At 41.6% G+C, this 11,851-nt stretch overlaps 1 protein-coding gene across 2 annotated transcripts in view; it reads right to left on the reverse strand.

Moving 5' to 3' along the window:
- BBS4 (Bardet-Biedl syndrome 4) overlaps positions 1-10,651 on the reverse strand; it is a 29,036-nt gene extending 18,385 nt beyond the window's left edge. For both annotated transcript variants that reach the window (XM_080930192.1, XM_080930191.1), the window contains exons 1-3: positions 10,514-10,651; positions 5,629-5,680; positions 3,344-3,423 (exon numbers count right to left, since the gene is read on the reverse strand). In XM_080930192.1, coding sequence (XP_080786318.1) covers positions 3,344-3,423; positions 5,629-5,680; positions 10,514-10,537 — 156 coding nt within the window. In that variant the 5' untranslated portion in view covers positions 10,538-10,651. The remainder of the gene's footprint in view (positions 1-3,343; positions 3,424-5,628; positions 5,681-10,513) is intronic.
- Between the last annotated feature and the right edge of the window lie 1,200 nt (positions 10,652-11,851).

The following is an 11,851-nucleotide window of genomic DNA, read 5'->3' on the forward strand; positions in this document are numbered from 1 at the left end:
CAGATCACCATGGACTAAGACTGGTTTTCAGTAACAACAAAAACAACAGGAAGCTCACATACACATGGAAGCTTAACAATGCTCTACTTAAGGATAACATGGTCAAGGAAGAAATAAAGAAATTAAAGACTTTTTTATAATTTAATGAAAATGAAGGCACAACATACCAAAACTTATGGGACACAATGAAAACAGTATTAAGGAAAAGTCATAGCTCTAAGTGCTTCCAAAAAGAAACTGGAGAGAGCATATACTAGCAGCTTGACAGCACACTGAAAGTTCTAGAACAAAAAGAAGCAGATACACCCAAGAGGAGTAGACAGCAGGAAATAACCAAACTCAGAGCTGATATCAACCAAGTAAAAATAAAAAGAACTATACAAAGAATCAACAAAACCAGGGGCTGGTTCTTTGAGAAAAATTAACAAGATTGATAAACCCTTAGCCAGACTAAATAGAGGGCGCAGAGAGAGTATCCAAATTAACAAAATCAGGAATGAAAAAGGAAACATAACAACAGAAACTGAGAAAATTTAAAAAATAATCAGATCCTATGACAAAAGTCTATATGCAACAAAACTGAAAAACCTGGATGAAATGGATGATTTCCTAGACACATACCAGGTACCAAAGTTAAATCAGGATCAGATAAACCATCTAAACAGCCCCATAACCCCCAAGGAAATAGAAGCAGTTATTAGAAGCCTCCCAACGAAAAAAGTCCAGGGCCAGATAGTTTTAGTGCAGATTTCTATCAGACCTTCGAAGAAGATCTAATACTAATACTTCTCAAACTGTTCCATAAAATAGAAAGAGGAACACTACCCAATTCTTTCTATGAAGCCACAGTTATACTGATACCTAAACCACAAAAAGACTCATCAAAGAAAGAGAACTACAGACCAATTCCCTTATGAATATCAATGCAAAAGTATTCAATAAAATTCTTGCAAACTAAATCTTAAGAACACATGAAAATGATCATCCACCATAATCAAGTAGGCTTCATCCCAGGAATGCAGGGATGGTTCAATATACAAAAATTCATCAATGTAATCTTCTATATAAACAAAGAAAAAAATAACACATGATCATATCACTAGATGCTGAAACAGCCTTTGACAAAATACAACATCCATTCATGTTAAATGTATTAAAGAGATCAGGAATTCAAGGTACAGAGCTAAATATAATAAAAGCAATATACAGCAAAACAATAGTTAATATCAAAGTAAATGGAGAGAAACTCAAAGCAATCCCATTAAAATCAGGAACAAGACATGGCTGCCCACTTTCTCCCTACATATTCAATAATAGTTCCTGAGAAAGTCCAGCCAGTAACTAACCAATACAGATGTGGATGCTTGGAGCCAACCATCAGACTGAGCTCAGCGAATCTGGTGGGGGAGCTGATGGAAGGTCTGGAGGAGCAGAGGGGTACTGCAACCCCACAGGAAGGACAAGTAGGCTGGCCTGACCACCCAGTTCTCCCAGAGACTAGACCTCCAATAAAGGAGTGCACCTGGAGAGACCGATGGCTCCAGATACATATGTAGCAGAGGATGGCCTTGCCTGACAGCAATGAGATGGGAGGCCCTTGGTCCCAGGGAGGCTTGATGCCCCAGTTTAGGGGGATGCTGGGGTGGTGGGGTGGCAGAGTGTGGGTGGGTGAGAGGGCCTTCTCATATAGGCAAAGGGGAGGGGTAAGGAGGATGTGGGATGGGGGCTAGTGGAGGGGTAACAGGGAAGTGGGATATCATTTGAAATGTAAACAAATGGAATGATTAATAAAAAGGAAAAAGAAATCAAGGTTATCTTCTACTACCTATTGAGTTTGAGGTTAACCTGGGCTACACAAAACTGTTTCAAACAAAACCAAAAAAAAAAAAAAAAAAAAAAAAAGAATCAAACAACAAGTCTGAGATAACAACTACATGACCCTGATGTCTAAGCCCCTGTCTGACAGACATGGAGGCTCTTTTTAATCCCAGCACCCAGGAGGCAGAGGCAGGTGGATCTCTGTAGTGTGGCCTGGTCTACTTAGCAAGTTCAAGGCCATCCAGGGATACAGAGTAAAACATTATCTCAAAAAGATAAATTTAAAATAAACTACAATCTAGTCCATGACAGGAACATTTTCTCAACCCCTATTTAAAATCTAACTAGACATGCCAGAAAAACAGAGGAAACTTTCAATCCCTGTGGTAGACACTAGTGGTTCTCAGTATAGAGCATATTACACAGGCTCTATACTGTGAGGGATCTATACTGTGATGGGGTCTATACTGTGATGGGATCTACACTGTGGCAGGATCTATACTGTGGCGGGCTCTATACTGTGACAGGATCTATATTGTGATGGGATCTATACTGTGACGGGATCTATATTGTGATGGGATCTATACTGTGGCCGGCTCTATACTGTGGTGGGATCTATACTGTGGCGGGATCTATACTGTGATGGGCTCTATACTGTGATGGGATCTATACTTTGGTGGGCTCTATACTGTGACAGGATCTATATTGTGATGGGATCTATACTGTGACGGGATCTATATTGTGATGGGATCTATACTGTGATGGGATCTATACTTTGGTGGGATCTATACTGTGGCGGGATCTATACTGTGATGGGCTCTATACTGTGATGGGATCTATACTTTGGTGGGCTCTATACTGTGGTGGGATCTATACTGTGATGGGATCTATACTATGGTGGGCTCTATACTGTGGTGGGATCTATACTGTGATGGGATCTATACTGTGGTGGGCTCTATACTGTGGTGGGATCTACACTGTGGTGGGCTCTATACTGTGGTGGGATCTATACTGTGATGGGATCTATACTGTGATGGGATCTATACTGTGGTGGGCTCTATACTGTGGTGGGATCTATACTGTGGTGGGATCTATACTGTGGCGGGATCTAGACTGTGGTGGGCTCTAAACTGTGGCAGGCTAGGCCCAGGCAGCTGAGATCAAAAGGCAGTGTCTGGAGTCATCTCAGAGAATTAAGGAAGGTTTCCCAAAGTAAAAAGCTTCAAACTGTGTGTTAGCAAGGGAGGTGAGGCAAATAAGGGTTGGACAGAGGACAGAGTGTCATACTGAAGGGTTCGTGTACAATAAAAAAAATCCCCACAGTAAGCAGGAAGGAACCTAATCCTATTTGCTATAAAGAAACACACTGAAAAGAGACAAGACTACTGTCATGGCTGATAGACAAACTACTGTTTAAAATAAAATGATGAAGTTTAAAGCGGGAAGCTATGAGCTGCCCCACGGTGCTGCAGACACTGGGTGTGTGCCCAGCCTGCCTCTCAGTCCTCTTGCTGCAGTTTCTCACCTTGCACGCTTCGTAATCCTTCCGGATGTAGTGGAGATGGATCAGCCAGTTCTGCTTCTCCACAATAGGGAACTCTGGAGCTAGAGAGCATAATTTGGCAAAACAAACAATACAGTCAGGGTTAAACTTTCTCCTTTAGCATAGTCCTCATGTCTAAACCAACTACAAGCAACTACAATAGTGCATTTAATTCTTCATGAAATTTTGAAATGTATGGGAATATCTTAATGTTGTTCTTTTATTCTTAATGTTATCTGTTTATTCTGTGGCTCTCCATGCGTGGAGACACTTGTGCTATAGCATTCAGAAAGGGCATTTTTGAAGACGTTGGCTCTCTCCTTCCACCATGTGGGCCCTAGGGATTAAATCTGGATCAGCAGGCTTGGCACCAGGTGCTTTAACCCACTTAGCCATCTTTCTGGCCTTGGAGTAATTCTTGGCTGATATATGGTCCTCTTCTAGACTTGGGATCAGATAACCCATAGCTGACTATAGACGAAGGGTCAAATACATATCGAAATGACAGCCACTGTATATACTAACTCTACCTAATTAGCTTAATCACCAGGTATTTATGAGGCAACATACCACAGCAGGATAATTCTCATATCCAGAAATGGTTAAAAAGAACAAAAAAAAAAAACTAGTAATGATGTCAGATACTTGCTTAATTACAACTGAGTTCCATAAATCTCAGCTACTCAGAAAGCTGAAAAAGAAATAATTTAAGTTCAAGACCAGCCTGGGATACAGGATAAGTTCCAGGCTACCTTGAGCAACTAATGAGACTCTTTCAAAATAAAAAAAAAGGTCCTGGACCCCTGAGACCTCTCAGACACTGGATCATCCCAACCAGGCAGCACACACCAGCTGATCTGACGCCCCCAACACATCTACAGCAGAGGACTGCCAGGCCTGGGTTCAGTCAGGGAAGATGCACCTAACCTCAAGAGACTGGAGGTTTCAGGGAGTTTAGAGGTCTGGTGGGGCATCCTCGAGGAGACGAGGGTGGGGAGGATGTATGGGATGTGGAACAGTCGGAGGGTAGACCGGGAGGAGAATAAAGTCTGGAGTGTAAAAATAAATAGGTTAATTTTTAAAAAAGTAACAGATGGTAAGAGGCAAGGTTTATCCAACAAAAGCACCTGCTACACAAGCCTGGTAACCTGAGTTCAATCCAGAGCACAGGTAAAGGTGGGAGGGAAAAGTCCATGAAATTGTTTTTATAAAACACACACACACTTAAAGTTTTGAAACAAGTAAAAAAGGAAGCTGGAGGTATACCTTAAGAGCACTTGCCTAGCATGTGCATGGTCTTACGTTTAATCCCTAAAACCACAAAAAATTCAGTTAAAACAAACAGCTCTATAGGTAGCAGAAACGGTGCCATTTTGTTAACAATATCCAGGTATTTCTCTGATACCTGATGAGGAGGAGGCCATCCCATCCAAAACACTTGGAAAACCCTCCAATCTAGTCACAACCTGAAGTCAGTCCTAAAATGTTACAGGTTAGCAGATGGAGGGTGTTCGTTACGTAAGTCAACAGTATATCACCTCTATGGACCAAAAACGTAGACTTCACAGTCCAGGTCTTCACTAGGCTCCCAAGTATGGATTTAAAAACCATACATTAGCCAAGTGTGCAACATCCACTGTCCCAGTGATAGGAACTAAAGTATAGAAAGTGTCCCAAGCCAACAGCCTAGGCTTGCACGAGTTCAGGGCCATCTTAGAGATAAACAGGGCATGTTTCCCTAAGTCAATACAATACTTACTTAATAATACATAACGTTAGTGGAGGTCTGATTTGTATAAGAATATAATGTTTATAACACAAATAGGAATTAGTGAATACTAACATAATAAACAACAAAAACTATTTAAATACATTGCAGGCCAATAAAATCTAAAATGAAAACTAGTCATTGTGTAAGAGCTGGACCATGGGGCTGGAGAGACGGCTCGGCTCAGCAGTTAAGAGTGCTGATTGCTCTTCCAGAGGTTCTGAGTTCAATTCCCAAAAATCACATGGTGGCTCACAACCATCTGTAATATGATCTGAGGTCCTCTTCTGATGTGTCTGAAGACAGCTGCAGTGTATTCGTATACATGAAATAAATAATCTTTAAAAAAAGAATTGGGCCATTACTGCTTTTCCTAACATACTTTACAGCTCTAGTATGTGTGTGTGTGTGTGTGTGTATATATATATATAAATAAAACAGAAACACCCACAGACACACACATGTATATACATATATAAAAATGAAATTAAATACAGACCTTTTTTTGTCCTGGGTTTTTGAGATTCAATAGATGAGGGACCCTGAGTTTTCTGAAATGAAAGAGGTCACCCGGGTTAAAGCAGCCCCATGTATTGCTAATTGAAAACACATGCACATAACAAGAATGATTAGTAACTCACCAGTCATGTATTCAATTTATAACATGAAGAGACATTCTGCATATGACTTCTATACCACACTATTTTTAGCTATCAATTTGTTCATTGTAAATAATGCACTTTATATGCTTATTTATAATGTACTAAAATTAAATAAATGTACAACACTCATATTCACATACTAAATTATTAAGTACCTCATAAAGTGTATTTAATGTTCTACTTCTTAGCAGCCAAATCAGAAAATATTTTGTCTAACATTTGTATATGTGTGTATATGCAAATGTATGTACAGAGGGGACATCATTAAGATTCTTTTCTCCCCTTCTGTGATGTGGGTTCTGAGGACCTAACTCTTGTCAAGCTTGGCAGCAAGTCCTTTCATCTGCTAAGCTGTATCACCAGCAATGATCTGTTTGATAAAATGAAGGCAGACAGCTCAGGCAGTAAAGAACCTGTGGTACAGTACAGGCATGAAGACCCAAGTTCCAGTAACCAAGTAAAAGCTGAGTACAGCATGTGTGTGATCTCAGCACTGGGGAAAGAAAAGACAAACAGACCCCGGAGCTCACTTTCACCAGCCTAGAGAAATCATTGGTTCCAGGTACAGTGAGACCTGGCTAAAAACAGTAAGGTAGAGAGCAACTGAGGAAGATGCTGGATTTGAAGATATTGTACTAACTTACACTGTAACTTGTTAGAAAATCTTTCAGTGGATTTTTCTTTTATCAGTTCCAAAACTTTTTACATCATATACCACAATAAGGGCCAGTTGTGGTGGCACATGCCATTAATCTTAGAGTCAGGAGGACATCAGACTTAGAGACTAATCCGATCTATCTAGGTCAGCCTGTGCTGTAAGTGAGACTCTGTCTCAAAACAAAAACAAGAACAGCAGGACTATTTATATGCCTTAATATGAGGGGAAATACTGGCTGCAATTTTTTCCGAAGCAATAAAGGAAACTTTAAAATTTATTATTTCATGCATATGAATGTTGTGCCTGATGTCCACAGATGTCAGGAGACGCATCGGATCTCTTAGAACTAGTCATGGATGCTTGTGAACCATCATAGGGGTTCTGAGAATGGAGCCTGGATTCTATGCAAGAGCAACAAATAATTGTAACCACTGAGTCATCTCTCCAGCTACAAAACAAACAATTAATTTTAAAGGGTATACCCCAGGCTAGCCTAAAACTCATGATCCTTCAACCTCAGTATGTATCTGAATAACTGGCAAAAGAAACTCCACAGATATACCTTCGGGAAAGGTACCAAGCCAAGCATAGTAATGCATGCCTATAATCCCATCACTTAAGGCTGAGAAAGGATGATAGCCAGTTGGAGAGCTAGATACATAGCAAACCCTGTTTCACAAAACAAAACAAAACAAAACAAAACAAAACAAAAGGAGCTGAAAATGACTTGGCTGTTCAGAGTACTGAATCTTACAGAGGACCCAGGTTCAATTCCTAGCACCCATGTGGTGGCTCACAACAGTCTGTAGTTACAGTTCCAGAGAATCCAGTGCCCTCTTCTGGCCTCTGTGGGCATCAGGCGTGCAAATTGTGCACTTAAACATATTCAGATAAAACATCCATTCATGTGATCTTTTGTAAAAAAAATAAAAATAAAAATAAAACAGTAGCAACAAAAAGAAATACTGCAAGAGGAATAAGAAACTGCATACTAAGTACTTCCCACTGAGATCCAGCCCTAGCACAACAAATTCTAAAGAGCTGAGGTCACATGCACTGGTAAAGTGCATGCCTGGCATGTATGAGACCCAAATTTAATCCCCAGCACCGCAATTGACAACAACTACAACAGGCAAATGTAGAAGACTCAGAATTTCAATCTGTAGACTCTTAAGTTTCTAAAGAAATTACGTTAAGAAAGAAGAAAACAATTGGAATGAAGGAGTGAACTGAGCAGATGAATTTGTAAAAGCACGTAACTACTGTCAGCATCAGAAAAGGATCAAAGTGTAGCTCATGGTATTGCCAAGAAAGAAGCACAAAACTAAAAGCCATGGAATAAACAGGCGGATGGCAATGGGCAGTAAAATCTCTGATGACCTTACAGCAAGCAGAAGTAAGTGTTCGTGTAAGTCTGCATTCTAAAATGTCTTCAATGCTCATGAAAAAAAGATGCTATATGGCTACTTCCTCCTGGAAGAAGGAGGTTAATAAGATTCAAGGAGCTGAAATGCACTGTTCTCATGAAGATCAAAAGTTTCAAGATGTAGACACACAAGGCCATAGAAGTAGCAGATAGCTGCTCTGGAGACAGGCTGGTGGACTGGCTGAAGGCTGTGCAGGAATGCAGGCTTGCGGGGCAACCACCAATGCTTCCATGGGGTTTCAGTGGGCAGCTGCCTTTAGGTCACCTACGGCCCCATAAGTAACCCCACATAAACTCAGTAATCACCCAACTAGTCAGGGGAAATAATCTTTGGTTTCCTATTAGTGCCTTACCTAGAGTGTACAAATGTTTCTATCTTCCCAAAAAGTTACACAATAGAACTGGTACCCAAACAGGAGCCAAGAGAACTAAAGATGAGTGTGGAGGAATGGTTGCACAGTCCCTATGATGATAAATGAAGACATGTTAATTGAGGCTGATCTATCTGAGGACAGAGCCACTAACCCTGGGACATGGCTATCTTTCCCTAGACGGTATGGCACAGTGTGCCTGCTTACTGTACTATTGGTTGCATGAACTCTGCAATGATGGTAAGGCATCTGATAAGGCTTGCCATCTAAGGCTCAAGTGTCCTTAGGGAGAAATCCCGGAATTGGGAATGGTATACACAGGTCAGAGAATGGGGTGGCAGGCTTCCTTGATAATGGGTGACCACCAGGTGTGTATGAAGATAACTCCTTCCCTGATGTGCTACAGAATACATTGCAGTCTCTGAAACTAGTGTACATGGACAGGCTGAATCAAGCTATTGTGTAGACTTTACTGTGGCAATAAGACATACTACTGAGGCTCAGCTGTCTGCACCCTAAGAACTCTCCCATGTAAGAAAAAGGAATAGGTGCTGTCCTCTGCAGCAACCTCTGCTGTACTGAGAAAAGGGCAGAGTAAAATGGACATGTTTCTTGCTGTGTCTTACGACTGACAGGCACAATGGAAGAATACAAGTCAGTTCCCAAGACCTCCCTGGAAACTGACATCCCACTTGGCAGAAAAAAGAGACATGTACATGGGTAACTGACATCCTGGTTGGCAAATTGAGACATGAATGTTAGACAAGTCCCATCATGGTAGACAAGTTAGGACATGAATATGAGACAAGGCAGGTTTCCTTGCCACATTTGAATACCCCAACCAATGGGAACAGGATAAATGTATACAACAAAGACATATTCCTAAGGAAATCCCATATCCCTAAATCCTGACTGGTGAAATAACTTGGCACAGATATTTATGGATCTGGGGCTTAAAAACTGTAAGATCTTAACTTGGGGTCACAGTTCAGTTCCCAAATCTGGACCATGGTCCTGGGTCAACCAGTCCTGGGGCATATGCTCAATAAACTATCTCTGTCTGACTGAAACCAGTGTTTGTGTAGTTAGTTTGTGATGCAATTACTAGACCCCAATAATGTGCATGTATTATTTAGACATGAAAAAGAATGAGGTATAATCAGTGGTACTTTGGGAAAAAACTGTGCTAAGTAAAAGATGCTGGCAGGAAAAGCCAAAGCATGTTCTTGCTCCTATGTGGAAGCTGAAAAAGCTGATCTCCAAGGGGTGGCATACACCTTTAATCCCAGGCAGAAGCAAGTAGATCTCTGAGTTGGAGGCCAGCCTAGTCTTGTATACTAAGCTAGTTCTAGGACAGTCAAGGCTACACAAAAAAGACCTATCTTGAAAAAAAAAAAAGGTTGATTTTATGGGAATATAGAGTTTCAATAATAGGAACCAAGACAAACAGAAGCAAATGCTTATGTAGGGGCTACTGTTTGCAACACTTTATATGCTGAAGTGGAGACGCTAATGATCCTAACTTGACCATTATACATAGAATACTTGTGCTCAAGTATCATCACACTGCACCTCATAAATATACATTTATAAGTCAAGCAAAAATTGTAGCCGGGAATGATGACGCAGTCCTGTAATCCCAGAATCTGGGGGATTAAAGGTGGGGTTTTGAGGCTAATCCATAGACAGCATGAACAGTGCAAATACACACAAGGCTGTGTCACAAACAAGCAAGGTCGTGAGTGATGCAAAAAATCAGTTACTACTGGGTCAATCTGAACACTCACACACAAGCTGTTCCATAGAACCAATTTAAGCCACCTGAGTTATTTCCAAAGTAATCGCAACCGGGAAAACAAACACCAGTCGCAGTGAGGCAGGGACCTTGAAAGTCTCCAGTCACAATCCTATTAAATTACCAATCTAGTGAAGATGCAGTACCCCCACTTCCCCAGTCCCCACCCCAGAAGAAATCCTAAGAGAATAGGAAAAACACCATTTCCAAAGAAACGCTCTCTTCTGCCCAGGAAGAGGACAGTCCCAAAACAAGAGCGCTGCTCGGGCTCCCATTCGCCGAAGCGTCCAATCAGGCGGGGAGCAGGACCCGGCCGCGCCGCCTCCCTAAGCGACTTCTCCGTGTACGCCCGGGTCCGGCCCCGCCGCCCCGGCCGGGGACCGCCGCCCCGTCCCGGCCCCTCCTGGCCCCGCCCGGTCCCGACGCCCCGCCCTGAGGCCGCCGCGACGCCTCCGGGAATCTCCCCGCTCACCATCCCGAGCTTCGCCTCAGCCATCTTGGCTCCGCCCACTTCGAGACCGGAAGCTGACCGTTTCCCGGACGACCAGCTGAGCCGGAAGTCGTAGCTAGGGAAGGAAAAAGCAACCTGAGCCAGTTAAGAAGAAAGTTGCCTAAGGGAAGCAGCTGCATTGAGGTCGGTGAGTTCCAGGAGCCTTGGCCACCGATGGCTTAGCTCGGAAGGAGTGGGTGAGGGAACTCGCCGCGGGAGGTTGGACAGCTCTGCACCGGGCTGGACGAACTGGAGTAGCGTGCCAGTTAGATACTAGATAACGAAGCGAAGTTTATAAACAAACAGTTCACTCAGTAAATACAGGTAGCTCCTAAACATAAGAAAATAAAACTGCCAGCAAGGGAAATAAAGCAAACTAATGTTTCCAAGAGATTTAGTCTATGTCTCACATTGACAACAAAAGTTTTCACTGACATATTTGTGAGAAAAATATGCCTTCATCACCAGGGGAAACAAATTGGTCAAGCTTCCAATAAGAGCAGCTTAGCAACTACCAAAATTAAAAATATGCATAACCTTTAACCCAACTGTTTTAATTAAAGGAATTTATTCTGTACATTCAGACGTAAGACATAGCATTACATACAGAGGTATCCGGTGTGTCACTGTTTGGAATAAACCAACGCCCGAAAAATAACCTAAAATACCCAACAGTAGAAATCAAATTATAAGACGTTCATATTGTGTGGCATATGAAAAGAAACAACTATTAACATGGTAAGAGAAGAACTGCCAAGGTCTACTATTATCAGATGACTGCAAGAAATGCATATAGTGTTTATGTTAATAAGAAAGCAAAAGTAAGATCATGTACACAATTCTTTATTAGAAAATATTTCTAGGGCTGGAGAGATGGCTCAGCAGTTAAGAGCACTGACTGCTCTTCCAGAGATCCTGAGTTCAATTCCCAGCAAACATGGTGGCTCACAACCATATGTAATAGGATCTGGCGCCCTCTTCTGGTGTGTCTGAAGACATTGACAGTAAAAAAATGTATTAAAAAAAGAAAATATTTCTAGGAGGATATTCAGATACTGAAAGTGGTTACACTAAGGAAGGGAGCTGTATAGCAGGGATGCAAAGAACAGAGGTACACCGTTTAGAACTTTTAATTTTACTCTATATGGACATATTATCTTTGCCAGAAATAAGTTAATGAAACACACCACCTAGCATCAGGATTGTGGTAACTGCTAAGGAGGAGAAATGTACAACAGCAGAGAAAATAACCATAGGCTTTGACCTAGACTATTGTAGAAATCATTTTCTAGGTAAGAGATATTCAAATTACGTCTAAGA

The sequence above is a fragment of the Micromys minutus genome, assembly GCF_963924665.1.
Source record: "Micromys minutus genome assembly, chromosome: 16".
Classification (NCBI taxonomy): Eukaryota; Metazoa; Chordata; class Mammalia; order Rodentia; family Muridae; genus Micromys; species Micromys minutus.